This window comes from Impatiens glandulifera, chromosome 3 (assembly GCF_907164915.1).
Source record: "Impatiens glandulifera chromosome 3, dImpGla2.1, whole genome shotgun sequence".
In the NCBI taxonomy this organism is placed as follows: domain Eukaryota; kingdom Viridiplantae; phylum Streptophyta; class Magnoliopsida; order Ericales; family Balsaminaceae; genus Impatiens; species Impatiens glandulifera.
Genome location: NC_061864.1, coordinates 27030945 through 27054559, shown reverse-complemented (window position 1 = coordinate 27054559; position 23615 = coordinate 27030945). Strand labels below are relative to the sequence as shown.

The 23615-nt window shown below is 29.5% G+C and overlaps 1 protein-coding gene across 1 annotated transcript; it reads right to left on the bottom strand.

Annotated features, from left to right (window-relative positions):
- Positions 1 to 281: 281 nt before the first annotated feature.
- On the bottom strand, positions 282 to 1097 carry LOC124933091. The gene is made up of 3 exons (XM_047473819.1): positions 954 to 1097; positions 744 to 811; positions 282 to 646 (listed from the first exon to the last, which is right to left on the bottom strand). Exons 1-3 carry the CDS (start codon positions 1042 to 1044, stop codon positions 503 to 505), a joined length of 303 nt encoding a protein of 100 aa, XP_047329775.1. The 5' UTR covers positions 1045 to 1097; the 3' UTR covers positions 282 to 502.
- Between the last annotated feature and the right edge of the window lie 22518 nt (positions 1098 to 23615).

Sequence of the window (23615 nt, the reverse complement as noted above, 5' to 3'; positions counted from 1 at the left end):
ATGTAAAATATGTTGAACATCTCCTACACTTAAAATTTAAAAAAGATTGTCTTTTATACTCAATTCTTTCATAACAATACATATAATTGAATAATTAGTTAGATTAAAAATAATCTAAGTTTAATCGGTTCGTATCAAAATTCATCTAATATTTATGAATACACATCGGTTAAGATCAGTAACAAATAAGTTCGATTTTGACGATTAATCGATTATTTGAATAGTATTTCCACACCTAATATATATACTCACACGAACCAAAGATTTTTTTCGATAATATATAACAAAGCTTTCTTTATTCCAAGTAAATCTATGTAGTTATACATTGTTTGAAGTACAATTTGGCTGCATTGAGCAATTAGTCTCCAATATTCATCTCATTAATAGAAAATTTTAATAACAAACTATATAATCACTCTTAATTAGTTTATAATAACTAATTAAGAAGCCTGTCCTCAAATCAAAATTATTTGGCTGATAGAATTCAGTTTTGATCCTTCTCTCAGGGCTTATTCGGCGTGTGACGATTGTTAGCCCCTATGCCCGGGTAATCATGAAGCTCGATATTAATCCTCATGCCAGTTTTCGGCTTCATCTTGTCGCCTTCTTCAGTTCGAATCTCTTCCGATATTGATGAAGATGGTAACTAAAAAACATACTTTTTTTAATTCTCATATAATAACTTGAAAAAAAAAATTATTCAAGATGAGGGGGATGGATCAATGAATCAATGAATCAAATACCTTGTATATTTTCTCTAATCCTTGATTATTATAACCCTGAATTTGATGTTGCACTAGATTTCTTGTTCCTAATGATATTCAATTAGTCAGATCTTAATAATTATAATATAATGAAAGATTACAAAATACAACTCTAACATTTGAAAATTTATCGAAGCACTCCAAATTTTCAATTTTATCAAACGAAAGTAAATGAATTGAATGGCTTACTTCCGAGTGGGGCAGCGTCGAAGCACGGAAAATGAGAAACACATAAGAATAGAAGAAATAATGAGAAAGGAAGCTGAATGTTGGTGTTCATGATTTCCTCCTTCGGGAATTTGGATAATATGATCTTTATCTTGTTTATGTAATTAACACCTTCAATATATATATATATACATGAAGTTTTGCTTATATATATATAAGTGTTGCAGTCATGATGTCTGTAGTGGCCATCAGAATAACTTAATTGGAAGGTCAAAAGGTGTCTTGCCAAACAAATTAAATTGATATTTCTGTCTATCCACTATCAAGGATAAAGGTCTTCTCATAAATCTCATATCGATAAGAATTGTCGTTTGTTAATTATATGAATTAAGGATAAAAGAATTACAAAGCTCAAATGTCGTACATATTTGCCAAAGGGCATGAGAATGCAAAAGAAAATCATAACTCAAAGTTAAATGTTGGTTTTATCGTTGATGGTTAATAAATGAATACTTTGTTATCATGTTCATTCTAAAATGTAAATTATATATATAAGACTATAATATTAAGATTCACTAATCTAGCCACTAATTTAGAGATTTTCAATATATTAACTAGTCCAACCATATATAGAAAAAACCAAGATATATAACTATTAGTTGATTACATTTATTGCACTCCATAATCGAAACAGGTGGACGTATGCTAAAATTGGATCAAAATTCTTCAAAAAAAACTCTCGAAACCCCTTCGTGAAGCATTAAAATATTACACTATATAAAGTAATATACAAAATATTGACATTCACTCACCATTCAACAATGTTCATCTTTGCCGTGGAAGGTTTGAGCCAAATCATAACAAGAAATAAAGAATCTAGCCTAGTAAATTTTGGGGCATCAATTCGGGTTGCAAAAACATAAGGCAATTTGTCATCACCTATTTGTTGTTGTTGATGATCTAATCTCTTTAGGACTTGGGATAGTTCAATAAATCCATTATTTTTTTTTATTGATAACGCATTTGTGCGTGCACAACCAACTTGTGTTTATTTTCAAGGTTGTTGTTTGAAGTTCTTGGGAACTTATATATGGTGATGTCAAAATATTTATAGAGTTAGTATGATTTTTGTGTTAGTCAATGAATTTCCTTACAAATTTTTTTCATTTCAAAATTAATAATGAAAAAAGAGATAAGATAAACGGAAAATTAAACCCTACCCATGAATGCATGGAGAGATGAACAATTAGTTTTCATTGTTGGATGCTTCATAGCTAGATGTTGCACATTCATGGATCTTATCTCATTATCGATACATCAATGGAAAAGTAAGAGAAATGATTTCAATGAAGATTTTATTTTTTTTCCGACAATTCTAGCTAGAATAGTGCATATGCGCAATAATGCCCATTTTGAGACCCAATGATGTTGAAATGGAACAAATTTACTTACTAAAAGGGTTTGATCTACCCAAGATATTTGTTAAGATGTTGATACAAAATTTTGAATTTTAACATATTGGCTTGAGGATTCTTGGTGGAAATCGTTATTGGAAAAACGTATATTTGATTTCCTACTTGATTGAAAACTTAGGAATAAATAAAACACAAATAAAAAAGGATGTAAATGACACAATAAACACAAGATATTTTAGGTGAAAAACCTACTCAATGAGTAAAACAACGGGACATTACGTTTAAATCAAGCTTTACTATAATCAGATGTTAGGTATACAATTAAGGTATAACAACCTTTAATAACGCAAAAAGATAAAAGAGCATAACCAAAAAGATACAAAACATTTTGGTCCTAGACGAGTCAAATAAAACTCAAACTGAGCAGAAATATTAAGCCACAAAAAATCAAATTTTGAGACTTCCAAACATTGATCCGGCAGTTGAAAATATTGAGGAATGAGTTCCCAATCTCTCGACAAAATCTCAACTCAATCGGACTGTTTTTGAATCTCTAATGACCAATTTAATGAATACTGTCAAACTATAGGTTATAATTTTTTCTCTATCTGCCTCCCTTTTATTTTTTACATATTGTTTTTCCTTTTTATTGTCGCTTTTTTAAATACTAGAGTTATTAGAGTTAAGACTACAATATAACCCTTTAAAATACGATAGTACCTTTAATGAATTAAAGGGAACTTGAACAACTATTGAGATTTTTTCTATAGTTGAGAGTCTAAACAAAAAATCTAACGAACTCCCCGTCATAACTATGAGAAGGATGCTGTCAAACTGGTGGTTGTACAACAAAATTTGATTTTTTTGCGGTAATGTCTTAGTCGTCATATCAGCGTCATTATATTTTGTATGCACATTCTCTAAAATCAACAGCTTTTTATCTAACGCATTTCGTATCCAATGATACCTTACATCAATGTGTTTAGATCTAGAATAAAACGTTGAATTTTCTCTAGGTAAATAACGCTTTAACTATCACAGAGAAGCATGTACCTCTCTTGCACAATACTAAGTTCAAATTGTAATTTCTTAACCCAAATTATCTCATTACAAACTTTTGTTGCTGCAATAAGTTCAGCCTCCCCGGTTGACAATGCAACAAATTTTTGTAGCCTTGATTGCCAAGAAATAGCTCCCCTCCAAAAGTAATCAAATAGCCTAAAGTGGATTTTTCTTGAGTCAATATCACCTGCCATATCTGAGCCGGTATAACCAATAAATTTGAACTCTCATTTGAAAGGAAAATTTTTGTATTCGATGTGTCTCGAAGACACCTTAATTATCCACTTCACCGCTTCCCAATATTTTTTCTTGGATTTGAAAGGAACCTGCTAATTATAGGGAACATTCTTCATATCCTTCTTAATATCGTTTGAAGGACTACATTCAGAGCTCAATTTAAAATGAGCCACTAAAGATGTGACAGCACTTTTAACATTCTCCATATTTAATCTTTGTAACACTTTCTCAATATAGTTTTTTGAGACGACAATAAATTTTTCATCTTTCTGTCACGGCCGATTCTAGTATTCCAAGAATATGTTATGCTAGTCCAAGATCCTTAATTGCAAAGGACATCCCTAGGACTTATTTTAACTTATCAATTCTCACAGCACTTTGACCAACAATAAGAATATCATCAAACATAAAGTAACAGAATAACAAAATCATTAGGAGAGACATTTTTCACAAAAACATAGTGGGAAGAAGTAATCTTTTTATAGCCGTGTTGTTTTAATAAACAAATCAAACCTCTTGTACCATTCTTGTGGAGTCTATTTTAAACCATACAAACTCTTCTTCAACTTGAAAATACAATTATCTTTACCTTTTATCTCAAAATCATCAAGTTGTCCATATAAATATCTTCCTCTAAATCACCGTGAAGAAAATTTATCTTCACGTCCATCTGTTCAACTTCAAAATCGAGACTAGTTGTTTAACTTAGTATAGTTCTAAGTGAAGTCATCTTAACAACAAGATAAAAAATTCATCAAATTCAATTCCCTTTTTTTGACTAAACATTTGATAACCAAGCGAACTTTGTGTCGTGGAGTTGAAGTATGATTATCTTGTTTTAGTCTGTATACTCACATGTTCTTCAAATGATTTTTCTTTTATGTAATTATACCAACTCAAATATATGATTATCATGTAGAGATTGTATCTCATCTTTCATAGCATCAACCCATTTATTTTTAGATTCATTATCCATAGTTTTTCATATGACTGTGACTCTCCCCATCGATCACTAACACATATTCATTAATAGAATATTTTGTAAAAGGTTGTTGATTTTCTTGTTAGAATTGTAGATAATTCCTCTTGATCGTTACTAATATTCTCCATTTGAACATCATGCTCATCGTGAGAATAATCCTTCTACAACTGATTTTCTCTTAAAATAGGTGAATGAGATAATTGAGCTGAATCGAAATTTATCAACTCACCTTTTTTTCCTTCAACTCACTTTGTTTTAGCATTATTAATATTTTCAAAAGTCTCATTTTCATAAAAGAGGACATCACGACTTCTGACAAGCTTATTTGCAACTAGATCGTAAAATCTGTAACTAAATTCATCTTGGCCATAATCCAACAAGATGCAATATCGACTCTTCACATCTAACTTTGATCTTTCATCCTTTGGAATATAAAAAAAGAACATGCATCCAAATACTCGTAAGTGATCATAAGAAATATTTTTACAATTCCATATTGTATATGGAACTTCACCGTCCAAAACTACTATAGGACTCAAATTAATAACATGTACTATTGTGAGTAATGTTTCACTCCAAAATGTTTGAGGTAACAAAATATACAGAATTTAACATTTCCCCTTTTTTTCGTTTTTCTTCCCCTTCAATAGCTTTAGCCTTCAGCCGACTTCTCTTCCTTGTTACCGTCCAAGCTCCCCCATCAGAAGAAGAGGCCCATTCCTCCTCGTCCAGACTTGCCTCGACCTGCTCTTCCCCATCGACTAATTTCCCCCTTTTTAACAGCATCATCATCTTCAATACAATTTTATGTTGCGTTCTTGAGGTAATTTGTTACTTTGACAGTCTGGATATCGATAGTATTAATTTTCGTGGAGAGGTTTGAGTGTTGGTCATAGGAGGTTCTGAGCAGAATAGATTTCAGTCTGGTCATCAACTCCTTGATAATCGTTACCTCAATAGAACTCATCGACACTTGTTTAAGGATATTATCCTGCACCACAACTGTCAAGGCTATTGCTTTTGAAGTAGCAACTGACTACTCCTTGAGGGTTTCCAGTTCACCAAAAATAGCTGCAATGCTATGTTGTAGAGGTGCTATGGTGTCCTAGATGATGCTACGGAGATCTACTGTTCCACGAGATGACTCTTCTAGAGAATGAGGAGTCGACTGATCTATATGGGAACCATCTTGTAGGATATGGAGGGGAGAAATCTGTGTACTTACTTGGATGGCAGACGGCTCTGGATCTTTGGAAGAAGAAGATGCCCGATTAGAAGAAACCTTAACCATCGCTTGAGATAAGCCATCAACCTCCTGAATATCTGCACAAATTTCTTTTATGATTCTAGATGGTTCTTCAAATTGACTTGAGGCATCTGAAAAAATCTGCACAGCCTCCTGGGAAGGCTGCTTCTCAGAAGTAGAGGAGGAACTCCGTTTAGCAGCTTCAGATGACTCATTCTCTAAAGCGGGGGAGGGAAGCTATATAGTAGCTTGAGACAGCTCCTTCTCGGGAGTAGGAGAGAAGTGTTGCTCAGCAGCTTGGGAAACTTGCTGCTCAACAGCGGAGGGGAGCTTTTGTTCTCAGCAACTTGAACAAGTTGTTGCTCAACAGCCTGGAGAGGCATCTGCTCTGTAATTTGGATAGGCAGTTACTTTACAAAAGGGAGGAACTGTTGTTCTTCCACCATGGAGAGCTGATATACATTGAGGTGTGGGGTCAATTGCTGGTGCGACATTAGTAGTAGTAAGCAAGTCCTCATAATGACGCAAAGAATTTTCTTCTCCTACTTCATTTTGACTTTCAAAGATATCCTACAAGGGTACAACTCCTAGTATACTTTTTTGAGTAAGTGGTAATATACTTTCTTGAGTTGAGTATGTAAGTAGTGGTATCTTATATTGAGTAAGTGGTGACTTCTCTACTACAGAGACACACAGTGGTGACATAATGCGACCCGAAATCAATCGTGATAAATATGTGCCCACATCCTCATCTTAATTAATAAAAAGAGGGGGAATATTTTTCATACGCGGAACATCATACTTGACTTGAAGCACTAAATCATATATAGATTTTTGCACGTTAAGTGTATCATAGATGATAACAACTAATTCGGTAAATGTAGTATTTAAGGGTAAACCCAAAGTTTTGATCAAACTTGCATGAAAAGTCATTGTACCATCAGTAAATTTCCACTGTCCATTATACAAAATGAATACTTCATCTACAATTGAAAACATGAATGAATAAATAATACTATTAGAATGAGGGGTCGTCGCGAGACGTTCCCATACAATTGAAGTCATGCAATTATTCATTAAAAATGGTGTCGTCGCGAGACGAGCGTGCCCTTCGCGAGTTGATCATGCCCTTTATGAGACGATTGTGCCTTACGCGAGACGATCGTGCCCTTTGTGAGACGATTGTGCCCTTTGCGAGACGATCGTGCCCGTCATGAAAAGGTCCATCGTGAGAAGGGACCGTCCATTGCGAGAAGGGACGACCCATCGCGAGAAGATTAATGCGATTCGGTCCCTTCTCGCGAGACGATCGTTCCCGTTGCGAGAAGGGACCGAATCACATAAATCTTCCCTAAAACGGTCTCATGCTTACTACTACTATTGTTGTGCTGATTTTCACTTTCAATGCAATTTTAATCATGTTAGAGATTGAAAATCTGTTTTTTATTCTTTGAAAAATCATAGCAAGCTTTTGAACGGTCTAAAGTGCGGAAAATACTTGCTAAATTTGTAGCGGCAGATAACGGACTGTAAGAAACATTAAAGAAATAACACACGATTTTTTGGATGTTCGGATATAAAACTCTTACGTCACCTTTCTTATGTTTCCAAAATTATTCCACTAGAAGGCTTTAATTTTGTATAACGATTACACAAACTCAGTCAGAACTTACGACTTAACAACTACTTGTTCTGAACTCCAAGCCATCACTCACTGTTGAACAAACGGCGTTCTGTTCAACTTACAATATAGAATACTCTTAGATGAAATAATATTTTCTCTCAACGTACAAAGTGTATGCTTAACAGTTAGAGAGAGTAATCAATGATACTGAGCGTAAATTGATTGAGCACACGCAATGGAGAAGAAAATTTGAGAAGAGAGATTCGTCGTTGTACTCAGCTACTCTTTTATCTTGAAGCGCAGAAACGGTCGAATCTGATTCTTTGATATGTGTCATCTTTCTGATGGATGAATTCCATGTGTATGGGATAGTATGCATTGGAATATATTCGTTGGATCGTGGCGTACCGAATTATACTACGGAATATTCGGTAGAATGTAGTGTACTGAAAGGTATGGCGTGGGCTAGTGAAATAATAGTGTACTTGGCAGTTGTACATTTTTGTCATATTGAGCTGACTAGGCAGTCTGCTAATAGCGGACACTACTGTTGACACGGCAGTGCTGTTCGCTACTCTTCAGACTACTGCTAGCGTTACTCGGCTGTTAGCGCTTCTTTAGACTACTGCTGAAGCAAGGCTGCTGCCAGCACTCCTTCAGTCCGTTGTTGGAGCAAGGCTGCTGCCAGCGCTTTTTCAACTCAGTTGTTGGAGCAAAACTGTTGTTAGCGCTTCTTCAGACAACTGTTGAAGTAAGGCTGCTTCTAGCGCTTATTCAACTCTACTATTGAAGCAAGCTGTTGCTAGCGCTTCTTCAGACTGTTGTTGAAGTAAGGCTGCAGCCAGCTTCTTCAACTCTATTGTTGAAGTAAGCCTGCAATTAACGCTTCTTCAAACTGCTGTTAAAACAAGGTTACTGTCAGTGCTTCTTCAACTCTGTTGTTGAAGCAAGGCTGCTGCTAGCGCTTCTTTAGACAACTATTGAAGCAAGGTTGTTGTCAACGCTTCTTCAACTCTGCTGTTGAAGCAAGGCTGCTGCTAGCGCTTCTTTAGACTTCTGTTGAAGCAAGTCTGCTGCTAACATGCTGAAGTTTACTTTTCTGTTGACAACTCTGCTGCCAACGCGTCTTTAGCTCTACTGACGTCAGCTCAGCTATCAGCGCCTCATGAGTTGTACATGCGCATTAAACAATTGCAGAACTTAGTTTTATTCATTTAATAACGCATCATCAAAACTATGTCGCATTAATTAAACTTAGTTTTATTATCCTAAGTTCATTTTAATCAATTAAAACGTTTTTCTTAATTCAGCTTAATTAATTAATTTCCCTTTTTCTTTCTTTAACTTAATCTAACACTTTACTTTTGAAAGAAAACATATAATCCAATCAATAATTGTTTTCTTTATTTTTTCTGCAAGGTCATTCAACTAAGGAGTCTTTGAAGCTGTTTTCTAATGTCTATCTCTTGTTGCCTACAATATGCATCAAATAAACGACAATACTCACCACCATTATCACTAAGAATACACTTGATCTTATTCTCGGTCTCTTTTCAACATGAGCATGAAATTCTTTGAACTTGTCTAAAACCTCATCTTTAGACTTCAAAACATATACCCAAAGCTTTCTAGAATGACAATCAATAAACGTTACAAAATAAAGAGCATCACTAATAGTTCGTACCTTTAAATGACCCAAACATCTGAATGCACCAACTCTAAGACTTTTGACTTTCTTGAAGAAAGATTATGTTTGAACGATACTTTTATTTTTTTTTTCAGTTACACAATGAGAATATTTTTTAAAATCTATCACATTAAAACCAAAAATAATATTTTTCTTAACCAGCAAATTAAACCCCTTTTCACTAATGTGACCAAATCTTCGATGCCATAATTTGGAAGCATTTTTACTTTGTACAACATCCACATTATCATTGTATATCAAATTTTGCATCAAATATAAATTATAATATTTTTCTCCTCGAGCTATAATCAAGTTACCCTTAGAAAGTTTACATTTTCCAGAATCAAAATAACTCGTGAAATCATCATCATCAAGTTTTCTAGTTTGTATCAAATTCAATCTAATATCTGCAGCATGTTGAACATCTTTAAGTAACAATTTCGACCCATTACCAGATTCTAAGTAAACATCCTCAATACCAATAACCTTACTTAATCCATCATTATCCATCTTCAATACTTTAAAATCACTTGATATATAAGATGTAAAATATTATTTCCTTGGTGTAACATGGAAGGAAGCTCCGATGTCAAACACCCAACTTGACTCATGTCATACAAAGTTAATCGTGAACAATGATGAGATCATTTAAAGTCATTATTGACACGCAATCTTCACCATCGTCTTTGTTTTTCTTAGATCCACTCATTTCGCGTTTCAACTTAAAACAATCTTTTAATTGTACCCCTTTTTACCGCAATGATAACATTCAACTGACTTGTACTTTGATTTTGACTTACTTTGACTCTTATGTCTCCCATTATCTTTTTCGCCTTTACTAATCTACCCTACTTTCAGTATCCAAGACGTTTGAATTTATCGAAGACCCTTGAGATTTTCTTCTCAATTTCTCAATCATGATGCCACTTTTGGCAATCTTCAAAGTTACTGCACCATTAGAAATCGAATGACAAAGAGAAATTTTAAAATGATCACACGAATCAAGTAAAGTAATCAATAACCAAAGCCCTTGAACATCATCTTCAAACTTAATTCCCATGTTTAAAATCTGATCCATAACACTCTAAAACTCATTTGAGTGATCAATCATAGAATTGCTATCTTTATATCACATCTGGATTAATTTTTGAAACAAAAATAATTTATTACTTCTAGTCTTTAAAACATATAAATTCACAAGTTTATCACACAAAGTTCGTGCGTGTGTCTCATGTTGAACATGGTTATAAACATTTTCTTCCACAAATTGACGACTAAAATCACATACGTGTTCATGCTTGTTCCTCATTAGATTTGGAGGTAGCTTCTCAGCAATAAGTACCGCAATAAATACTGGTAAGTGCAAAGCCTTGACAAATAAAAGATCTTTCATCCTTCTTTTCCAAATTTAATAATTTAAACCATTTATCAAAATCATCCTACTTGTGTTTATCTCCTTATTTCAATCAAGTCCAAAACAACTAACCAAGTTCTTATACCACTTATTGGGAAAACGTATATTTAATTCACTACTTGATTGAAAAACTTAGGAGCAAATAAAACAGAAGTAAATAACACAATGAGCACACGATAATTTACATGAAAACCCTCATAAAATTAACGAGTAAAAACTACGAGACTTTACGTCCAAATAAAGCTTCAATATAATCATATATCGGGTATACAATCAAGGCATAACAACCTTTAATAGCGCAAAAATATAAAATGGTATAACAAAAAATATACAAACTTTTTAGTCGCAAACGCGCGAGTCAAATAAAACTCAAACTGGGCAGAAAATTTAAGCCATAGAAAATCAAACTTTGAGACATCCAAATCTTGATCCGACCGTTGAAAATGTAAATGAATGAGTTACCAACATCTCGACAAAATCTCAGCTCAATTAGACTCCGTTTGATGAACACTGCCAAACTATAGGCGATAATCTATTATATTTTTTCTCTCACTACCTCCCTTTTATTTTTAACTATCATTTTTTCTTTTTCATTATCGTTATTTAAATACTAGAGCTATTAGAATTAGAGCTACAACATACCTTTTAAAAATACGATAATTAAAGTGAACTTAAACTACTATTTTTTTTTATAGTTTGGAGCCTAAACAAAATAACTCAATAATGACTTCTCCATTAATGAATTTGAGGGTTGATATTTCCTTAACTCAAAATAAGTAACTGTACTACTACATAGAAAGTTTGGAACTATTTTCTTACAATTACTGAATTTATTGGCAGTAGTAAAATTATGAGAATTTTTATTTTCATATATGTTAACATTGTCTATCACAAACAAATTCTAAATATACTCTTATAAACAAGAACATAAATACAAATACAATTAACCTGATTTTAATTTTTAAAAAATCGTAAGTAAATGTGATAGACTTCCCTATCATAATGTTTCATTTCTCATTCAAAAGACCATATTAAAGTGCAAGGTCATGGTACCACAATCTTTTATATATTTTAATTAGGGGTGAAAGTGCAGATGAGATGAGGAAAATAAACTCAGGTAAAACTGAAGTAAGAGAATGCACAAGTAAAGGCGAAGTTAGAACAAGCAAGGAGGCAATAATTAATAATGCTACGGTAGTAACAAAGACTCCCTAACATACTGAATCAGAATCCTTTTTTTCAGTTAAGTTTTGTTACAATCAAAAGAAAGTTTTTTTTAAGAAAATCCTAGGAAATGAGATAATCATTGCTCACAAATAGTCATCATCAAATGAAACAATACAATCACCGATTATGGAAATAAGTGTTAAACAGAAGAAAAATAAGGGTGTTTGAATTGTCCTCATCACTTACAAAATGAGAAAAAGTAAAGGCAAAATAAAGTTTCAGATGAACAGTAAAGAAAAATTGACGTTAATGCTGAGAAACAATATATTTACAAAAATAGAGAAAATTACATAGAAGAAAAGAAATAACAATGTTTGAATGCAATGAAGCTTAGTTACAGATAAAATTTCTCATTTGAATCAGACGGTTAATGTTGTAAATTTTGTATGTTTCTATCTTTTACTTGGTATAATCAAAACTAGGATTTGTCTTGTTTTTGATCTTGTCTCCCCCACTTTTGAATTTCTTTAATAAAATTGCATTAAGTCATTTTTTTTAATTAGAAAATTAACACAATTCCATATAAATGACTTATACTTCAATATAAGACATTTTAACTGTGAATCGAACCAGGTATTGACTTTTGCCACTTAAACTAGCCAATGATATCAATTTTCAAATAGTTTAGATGTAACTGAAAATAATAATTTATTAACCGATTGTTTTACTAAATCAATTCAATTTTTTAAATAACCCAAATTTAGTTTTGTTTGACCTTAATGAGCTAGCTATAGCTAGGGTAAGTGGAGGGCAGACAACAAAATGTGATGGTGTGTGACATCAAGCACTTTATCAAAAGTCAAGGCCTACTTAGTGGATCAATCTTCTTTCTACACAATTCTAATACACCATTCTTATGATTATGATTGTAGTATTTATAAATATTTCTTATTTTATTCCCATTGAATAACACTCCTAACAAAACAAGAGCTTTTGGCAATTAAATATTGGATAAGGTTAAGATTATCTAGAATTTTTTATAAGTTTGATTTTGTTGGTGGCACATTGTTTATTGTACATGATAATAATGATATATATATGTACTCAATTGATATTCGGTAAGAATATGAAATTTTACATATCAATTGAGTGCAATTATAAAGTTTAAAACAGCCAATTTCAATTGAAATAAAACTATCAACTAAAGCGAAAAGAAAATATAATCCATTATAATAGTCTGTGGTGGTGACATTAGCGTGAAAGTGTCTTTCGATTTCGATTGCATTTCTTAATATAACTTAACGAATTGCCATTTTTAGAATATGTGTAGGTGAAACTTAAACATCACACCATTAAAGGTTGTAATGTTGAGTTTTTTTGCAATTAAATATAAAACAAAACCAGCTTGAAAAGGAAAATAACATCAATTTAACGAATAATTGTTATTAAATTTATTAATATAACTTCTGATCCCCAAAGTTGGACATTTCCAAATATACTAATGTTATGCATGTGGCTCATCCGAAACCAAACCTTTCTAGAAAACCTATATCCAAGCCAAGAACAAACATTCATACAAGACCGAAACAAAGAACAAAAGAAATCTGGAATGGGTATACCAGAAACCCAAAGATTTTAATTTCTCATGAGGTTCCAACGGAGTCCTAAAAGTAACATTTGAAAATCCTTGGTCGGTATCGTTTAGGGTTGAGACTAAGACGGTATCTGATCGTCTACGAGCCCCTAAGTTTCGTTCAACGAGGAATTTCTAGTAAGCGCGAGTCATCAATTCGCGTTGACTACGTCCCTGCTTTTTGTACACATTGTTCGTCGCTTTTCCCAATTGAATGGTCCGGTAAAGTGTTCGGATCGCGGCGTTGTGACGATTCGCCGCCCGCTAAATTTTTCCATCTTTGTCTTTTCATTCTTCTTTGTTTCCTCCCTTCTCGATAGGCATGACAATGTTACCCATCAAGTTGGGTATCCGGCGCCCAATCTGATCAGATCAGATAATTTAGGAACCAAAATTTTGGAGTCAAAATCAGGTCGGTACGATTTGGGTTGAGTACCCAAAACTAGAGGTATTCAAATATGAGTAGTTATAATCGGGGATATGGCCGGTAGCGAGTACCTAGAACTAGGGATATTCAAGTAAGTGATTATAATCGAGGATATGGGCCGGTCCAGGGTAAGTTCATCAAGCCGATCATCAACCTTCAAAAGGCATCTCATTTAATAAAAACAATTATGTGTTTTAGTTAAATTTATTAATTTGTTATACATGTAATATAGTAGTTTAAGATTGAAAAATAGAAAAAATTATTTGGTTATAGGTTAAAATTTATTTATTTTTAATTAAAATTAAGGTAATTAAATTATTTTCCACGTTTACTTGGAGTGAATTCTCGAGACCGACACTAAGGATCGAATATGGATAATAAAATTAAAATGTCATCCGTGTTCGAAACAGGTAATGATGATAACCAAAAATAAATAATATATATATATTATAATTTTTGTTTTGCAAACATTTATTTATCATTTTCTCTCTTCTCTAATCGTAATTTGTTTTTCATAATTTAGATAATCATAGTAATGTATACTTAATATATCTAATATAGAATTTGGAATTCTTCTTAAATTCATTCAATTCTCTGGATAAATATTTTTTTTTAACTTTCTTTCTCACATTTATCTCTCATCATATTTATTTAATTTTATATCATTTTTCTCCATCCTAACACTTATATGTTGGTTATTTTCTTCAACAATCAATGTGGATGCTATAGATGTTTAACCTTCTTAATTAGTTGCAATCGTGCTTGGGTATCTGTCCAAGTTTCGGATTCGAGAATGAGATGAACTAACATATCCCTATCGAGTTCGGGAATGAGGTCGAGGAGTAATTTCTAAGATCGGGTGGTAATTCACTTGTAAAAGTCATGGGCTTATTAGGATTGTTTGTTTTTCTTTTGAACTTTGGTTCTATTTTTCTAAGTGGTTAGAAAGATAGACGAAACTATGTCCATTTTTTTCGTTTTTAAGGTTTTTAATAAAATAACGATAAATCGTTTTTCCAAAAAAATATCAGGTTCGAGGACGAATAGTTAAGTACCTTGTGTGTTTTCGTCGTTGATATCCTTACTAACCGAATAAATAAGGACCAATTTATTTTAATTCTAATTTTGATAGGATAAAAATTTTAATATTACATTTTTATAACTTTTTTAAAATCAATATTTTTAATATTATCATTGCACTTTATTATAAACATTTTTTTATATAATCGAGTTCGGATAAATAACTGAATCGACCAAATAATATATATGTAATATTTATTTGATTAATAGTTATAATCTTATTTTTAAAAAAGTTAATTTATAAAAATCGAGTTCATTAGAAACCAAAGATTGAACAATCTGAATTGATTAGAAACCAAAAGATTGAAGCTTTGTCTGAGTATCAGTTGTAGAAGGTCAAGGCCAATCGGTGAGATCGATCAAGAAGATTAGTTGATTGGGGTGAGGTCGGTGGTTAGAGGGAATAGTCTGTTTGTAAATACACATGAAAGTTTCTATTGGTAAAATATAAGCAAAATAAACATTTTATTGTCAACAACTAGAAATAAATTTATACACAAAATTAGTAATGCTAGTATATATTATGAAGTAAAAAAATAAATCAGATATTTGTATTCCAAATCAGAAGACATGGTAGCCAATATGGATAAAAGTACGGTGGCAATTATTCCAGATAGGTTTTATTCCAGATAAGTTACGTCGGGTATACAAGTCTGTTTAGTAATTTATGGTAAATTTATAACCTTAACTTGATCAGTTTATTCTTATACAAGACTGTTAAAATCGAAAATTTACGACTCTCGAAAATTTACGTAGAGTCGTTAGGCAGTTGTAAACTCGTAAAATTTAGAATTTATTTGAAATCATATGAGTTTAATTTTAAAAAATAATAGCTATATATTATTATTATTTATATATAATTAAGTATTTTATAGTTAACTAATTTTAAAATTTTATATATTTAAATATAAAATTAATTAAAAAATAATATTAAGTAAATAACACTATAAATAATTATACTTAAAAAAAGTTAATTATATTAATTAATTTATTAGAATAAATAATAACTTTTTTTTCAATTTTTAAATATAAATTCATTTTTTAAATATAAGATCGTATAAAATCGTAAAATCGAAATTATTTACAAACTCGTAAAATAGTAAAATCTTATTATCGTAAATTTAAAATCGTAAGAGTTTACCTATTTAAGAGTTTACTTAAAATCAAACTCGTTAACTTTATGTAAAATTGTAAAATTGTAAGATTTTAAGAGTTAACTCGAGATTTTAACAGTGTTGTTCCTATATATTTAGTATGAAGAAAAATATACCTTAAAACACTATAATTGATTCGAACCCGATCCGATTGACCTGACTCAACTCGAACTCAACCCGATTGAATCCAATTTAATTAATATCACATCTCTCCATTTCATATTAAAATAACATTAACACATAGAACAATGAAATTAAATCACAAATCCGTTTCATTTAAAATGAGTAGGTATTGACAAACATAAAACCCATAGAAGAAAATTTTAAACGGGTTAATAGTTTTTTTGAGACATTTTATGTCGACCCGATTTTGACATGTTTAATAATCATGTTAAACGACTTGACTTGATTTCGATCCGAACCCAAAAATACATGATCAAACTATGTTTTTTTTCGTGTTCGGTTTAAGTCTTATTTTTGTGTTGGGCCAGAAATTGACATCATGAAGGATCATTTGATGGAAGAATAAGCTTGAATATCTTATACGTGTCCCATTGACAAAGTTGAATAAAAAACGGTAATATAAAAAGGTTAATTAAATGCAGGTTTTTCCTGTCCATCAATTGTGCATTTTCAATGTTTTGCTTATCCAAAATATACCACTTTCTGTACACCCACCCAATCCACAGCAAGATGTGACTTTGAGGAATTGATGTTATCTTTTGTAAAAATAAAAACTTATTGTTTGTATTAAATAAACTATTGAAAATCACATAGATAGTGAATAATATGTATAAACATCAACAAAAAGAATATAAAGAAAACAATGAATCAGGAAAGTATTAGCTAATGTGCATAATTATATTCTTATTTTGTATGAGGGGTTATTGAGAAAAAAAAACTTCATATAAATGCAAACAATCTAGATGAAGATCTTTATACTTATCACTGTTAACTTCTAATGAGATTACTTTTGTGAGTGCTCTTACAATTTATTGGTGAACCACTTCTTCTTCTTTAGTATATTGAGAATATTAGAAGTACAATTATCTTTAAGATTTTTACAGAAATTAACGTTTAAAAGTGTAACAACAGTACTTATAATCGATCCATATTTATAATAATTGTAACAAGATTCACTGTTTATATTTAAATAAAATATTTATATGGTGTTTACAATTAATAATCCCTAGTTAACTTTTTAGGATTACCAAGACCTGTGACCTAAACTCTTTAGATTAAAAGGTCATCTAAAAAAAGTAGTTAAGCATTGTTTTGGCTCCTACAAAAATTGGAATAAGAATCATGCTCCGAAGCATATAAAGGAGAAAAAGTAAAAAAAAGAAAAAAAGAATTAACATATATAATCAAAGCAACCATCATCTGTCCATATGATAATGAAAATGATAATTCCAATAGAGTAAAAGAGCATCAAAACAAGATGATCGATGATCAACCCGAACAGTAACTACGTGAGAATTGGGGTGTTCTAAGTGAAAAAATAAATTTATTACTATTTTTTTTAATTCTATAGCTATATTTTATGTTTTATTAAATAAATATAATAAATTTGTATTAATTTTAATTAAAAAATAATATAATTTAGTTAGTTAAATATTTTGTTAACATATATATAATGATTTAAAAGTCAAATCTTACTATTGCTTATCTATTTTATTTTACTGATTTTATCTACCTACTTAGGGACGACCCTTACGGTTGGGTGAGAGGGACTTAAGCCCACCCCATATTTTTTTTATATATATAAAGTATAGAAAGAACTAATAATATATGTAAATTGCTTTTCCCATCCCTTCCCATATTCTCACCCCCACTTCACTCTTTAATTAATTTAAAAATGACTTATTTATCCCTACCACCTTTATATATTTACATTTCTTATTTTATTTATTTTATTTATTTTACTTATTTTATTTTATTTAATTATTAAGTTTTTTTATTATATATAATTAATTAGTTTTTAATATTTTTTAACTTTATTTATTTAATTAAAAATACAAAATATTATTAATTTTATATTATAATTATTTAAAATATATTAAATATTGAAATGTGTATTAATTTCATAAAATATAAATATTTAATATTTTATTATATTAATTATATATATATATATATTAAAATACTCATAAAAATTATTTATTAAATAATAATTAATAATTAATAATTAGTCTAATCATAATATTTTAATTAATAATATTATATATTAATAATTAGTCAAAAATTATATTTTTAATTTTAATTAATAATATTATATATTAATAAATATTTTTAATTTTAATTAATAATATTATATATTAATAATTAGTCAAACATAATATTAATAATTATTAATATTTTTATAAATAAAATTATCTATTAAATAATAATTAATAATTAATCTAATCATAATATTTTACTTAATGATATTATATTTTAATAATTAGTCAAACATTATAAAAAAATTGATTTTTATAAGTATTTAAAAAAATATATATAATTAATATAATAAAATATTAAATATTTATATTTTATTAAATTAGTAAACATTTAAATATTTAATATATTTTAAATAATTATAATATAAAAAAAATAATATTTTGTATTTTTAATTAAATAAATAAAGTTAAAAAAAATACTAAAAATTAATTAATTAATTATATTTAATAAAAAACTTAATAATTAAATAAAATAAAATAAATAAAATAAGAAATGTAAATATATAAAGGTGTTAGGGATAAATAAGTCATTTTGGAGTTAATTAAGGAGTGAGGGAGGGGGTGGAAATATGGGAGGGGTGGGAAAAGCACCTCCCATAATATATAATATATATGTATTAGAATTTGAGAGAGTGAGAGTATTTATTTGAGATTTACAGGAAAGTTTGTTTGATTTTTTTTTTTTTTTTGTCTTAGTTGAGTTTTGTATAAAAAAATTATTTAATTTTATTTGTTTTTAAATTAGTTTTTAAAAATTTATTAATTATTTTACCTTTTAAATACATAAGATAAAAAGAAAATATTATACTTTTTAAATATATAAAATATAAAAATAAAAGATATTAAATATAGAGTATCTTACTATAAAAGAAATAATGAGATAATAAATAACGTGAAATGTTAAAAATATTAAATTTTGAATAAAAAATTTGAAAAAACCAAACTGATATTTTAATTTTTTTTATATTATAACTATTTAAATGATAATTTTTTTTAACTAGTTTTCTATTTCTATGTACTTATTTGTTTTATGTCCAAATAATATTTATAATAAATAATTAATTTTAAAAAAATAATTAACATCATGTATATCCTTAAAAGACATATACCAATATTTTAAAAATAATAATAACAATAATATTTTACCCATTAATGCATATGATAATATTTTTAAACATATCTTTTCCTTAATTCATTTGAGCTAATTCAAAAAAAAAATATTTATTTTTATTTTAATTCCACCCTAAATATATTTTAGGGTTTGTCCTGACCGGTCCTAACCTTATCCTAAGGTTGGCAACCTGGTGCAATGCACAATGCAATATAAGACATATATTCTTGCTTTATAAGACATCAATATATTGAAATAACGTATAATTTAATATATATAAAAAATAAAAATAAAAACTATTGCAATGGATAATTTTTAGGGTAAGTTGTACGCTAAATCAATCATTCCAAATGTTTGGAATCTCCCTGTTATTACTTTAACAAATAATATGGGTTTGCTACATCCCCAAAGTTTGGGATACCTTAGGACAAAAAAGAAATTGTTATTTATTTTGTAGTTACTTATTAAATTTTATGTTTTTATTGAAAAAATGTAATACTTTTGTATTATAATTAAGATAATAAAATAGTAATATAACCTAATTAGTTAATTGCTATAATTATATTCATTGTCTTAGATTTGAACCATATAATACAATTTATTTATTTATTTTAATTTAAGGTGCTCGATCAAGGAAAAAGAATTGTCCTAAACAACTTAGTCGGCACCATCTGCCCTCTCACAAAGGAGATCCAAATGCTTGTCCTATCAAGGGGGAGATTGAAATAATTGTTTTTTTTAATATTTGAATCTCCCCCAGGAGCAAAGAACATTTAATCATAGAGGATCCCATCTGTCACCCATTCAAGAACCCGTTCGTGGAGAAATATACTACTAGTCGAAATTGGTTACTATTTTTGAGCTTTAATAAATCCATTTATGTAAATAACATAAATGAAATAGTACAAATCTATAAAATAAAATGGAAGTTGTTTGATACACTTTATTACATAAGTTCTCATATAATTTTAAAAAACAATAACCAATAGAAAAATCATTGTACCATCGGATAGAATTGCAGAGAAATATTGAAAATCATAATACGATAGAATTGCAGAGAAATATTGAAAATCATAATACGATAGAATTAAGAGATTCTGCATTATTTTCTTTAGAAATTTCTTCCAATTATTGTTCATGCGTAGGTAAATGTTACTACTAAATTTCTCTTCCTTTAAGATTTGGTTGACTCATTTGTCTACTTCTCGGATATGAACGACAATAGATATATCCTATACACGAGTAGTAAAATACTGAACCCGAAAAGATTTATACATCATCCCCGACCTTGAACCCATTGAGTATCCATATTTAATTTCGTCCCTGATTGTCCGTTCACCATCTTCTCAATCTTTATTTTATTTATCTACAATTAATTTATCTCAATAAAAATCTTTAGACATAAAATGTATTCATTATTATAAACATTAAAATACATGTAAAAAGTTTTACCTAAATCTTTTCACATAGTAAAATTTATGTTAAATTATTTTTATAAAATAAGATGTATTCATTAATAAAAAATAATATTTTATGTTTAATTTAGTTAAATTATTTATTATTATATTATATTAAATTAATTATATAATATTTTATTTTATTATTATTAAATTAGTTAATCAATTGATCAATTTTAAAGTTATTTAAAAAAAAATTCTATGTCCATTAAAACTAGATAATTCATATATATTTTTTTTATTAAAATAGGAATTGGGGACGAATTTTCACCGCTCCCCAACTCAATCGGTTACTTTTTATCCCATCTCATCCCGGACTTTCCCGACTACGAACTCAATCGGTACTTTCTATTTCTCCATTCGTCGTCCCGAACTCAATCAGATATCGCCCGATTTAAAAGATGTGAACTTGTCTATCAAGTAATTGCAATATCGAACTTAATAGTACCCATTTTCCTCCCAATTTTGGATGCACCCAAATTGTATGAATTATGTTGAGATCAAATCTCTTAGACCAAATTGATTTTGTTTTGTTATTTAAAATTCAACCATCATCCTTTTTTTCACACCATCATCTAGTTTAAAGATATATGAAAATAAATGAATAAGCAGATAGATGATAATTGTCAGAGGTCTGGGCTGGGCTTAAGATGTGTATTGAATATTAAATAGTAAGCAAAATTGAAAGCCCAGTTTAATCTTTCAGCAATTAACACGATTTTTTTTCATATTTTGTTGAGAAACCAATTTCCTCCACGTTTTCGATGTACTTGCAATTATTTCTTTATTTATACTTTTTAACTAATTAAGGTTCATTTTTGTAAATTTCATTAAGAATTCAAATAAATAAAACTACACGAAAACTAAAATAATTAATGTGTAATAATAAGTAATGAAATTTTAAGTTAAAAGAATCTCTATCAAGCAAAACCTAATGATATAAATAATGAATTTGAGGGATAAAAAGTCTTTGGTTCAAATTCCCCTAAGATGTACTTAGTTGAGATGAGGGGACGTAATTATAACATTCTAACCAAATAAAGAAACTTATGATAAATAGTAACAATTGAAGAATTTCAAAAGACACTCCACCTACTATATAGTAATATTAGTTTATTGATTTTCCAAAAAAAATATTAATTTATTAGAAAAATATAAATGATCATATGTACTAAAGAGATTGTGATGTTATTATCTTTGTACTAGTCATAATATGTGAGTGGCACCATTATATAAAAATTATAATACATAATCAAAAAATAATTTAGATAAATTATCTTAAGCACTATGTTTGGATAGATATTAAACAAAATGAGATAAACAATTAACTAAAATTACACAAATATTAATATTTTATAAAATAAAAAATTAAACTAATATAAACTTGAATTAAGTGAAATGACATCAACTGAATTAAGTGAATATTACCCATATTTGTTTTTATACACAATATAATCTTATTCTAGACATATCATTTTTGCACCACTAAAGTTAAAATAAATATGTATGGTCTAGTATGATGATCATACTTGATTACTACACTAAGAGACCAAAAATAGAAACACCATTTCAAATCTGGCCCAATTTGCCTTTTTGAATTTTGTCAAAATGTCAATTTTTGAAAATACTCAAAATTTGAATAAATCGATACCTTTAGATTGACTGGTTCGAAAAACTATTAATTTTAGTATAATATTGTTAGTTGACAAAATGTACAGAACATCTATTTTATTGTTCGTTTTTGTGCCCTAATATTATTTTTCTTTAAAAGTAGAAAGACTTTATACCTTCTTATTAACCGATTCGAAAAATTAACAATTTTTAGTATAATATTTTTATTTGCAATTTTATACAGAAGACTTTAAAAAAATTTAAAAGAAAAAAACTAAGTAAAATTGGACTGTTCAAGACTTGGTTAACGCAAGTCAACCACGTCAAGACCATTCTAACATGCGGGATGACGTCATTGTTACAACATCGGAGGCTATTCACGGAAGAACTTGTGTGGAGTGCTTCACATGATATGTTTCGGTTGAAAGAAGACCAACAATGATCCCAAACTTCTAAAATTCACCCATACCTCAATACTTGACGTTTCGGATGTTTTGGATGTTTTGGAAATCTTGAAGAGTCCTCTACCAAAATTGTTCATCCAAATCTTGGATTGAATCTCATGATTTCGGGAATTCATCGATGCAAGACAAAATACTCAAAACAGGTCCAAACTAGACATACATTCAGTTTAAAATTCATAACCTGAGCCACAATACCTCAAAGTTAGATTTCTAACTATGATTAGAATTCTAAGACACAACCTGATCGAAAAGTACTAATCTCAGATCATTCAATGTTTAAGGGGGTCTACATGTCCACACAACACAATGCAAGTGCACTAGTTTAGTTCCTAGAGCGAACTGAAGCTATGTGTCACTTTAAAAATTTGTAGCTCAAATTAACCCAAAAATTTGGGAGTAAATGAGGTACAATTAGAAAGGTCTTTGAGTTGGATTCCCAAAGAAACCAACTAACATTAATGGCTTGACTTACAACCCACACTAAGCCACTCTCGTAAGCCAACATGTCCAATTCAAGGTCAATAATATTCCATAAGAAAATGCAAGGACCTGCAACTTATCTTGACATTAGTGAACAACATGAGAGTAGCTAAATGACTCTCCTTTCCAAAATGCCCAAGTTCAACTCTTGGAATGGCCTAGTCGTCCTAGATGACTCGACAAAGTTCATGTTTTCACAAAGTGGCTCAAACG

Coding starts and splice junctions, on each gene's coding strand:
- LOC124933091 (XM_047473819.1), bottom strand. CDS start 1,044: ATGAACACCAACATTCAGCTTCCTTTCTCATTATTTCTTCTATTCTTA. Junction 812..953: donor CGACGCTGCCCCACTCGGAA/GTAAGCCATTCA, acceptor GAATATCATTAG/GAACAAGAAATCTAGTGCAA. Junction 647..743: donor GATTAGAGAAAATATACAAG/GTATTTGATTCA, acceptor TATGTTTTTTAG/TTACCATCTTCATCAATATC.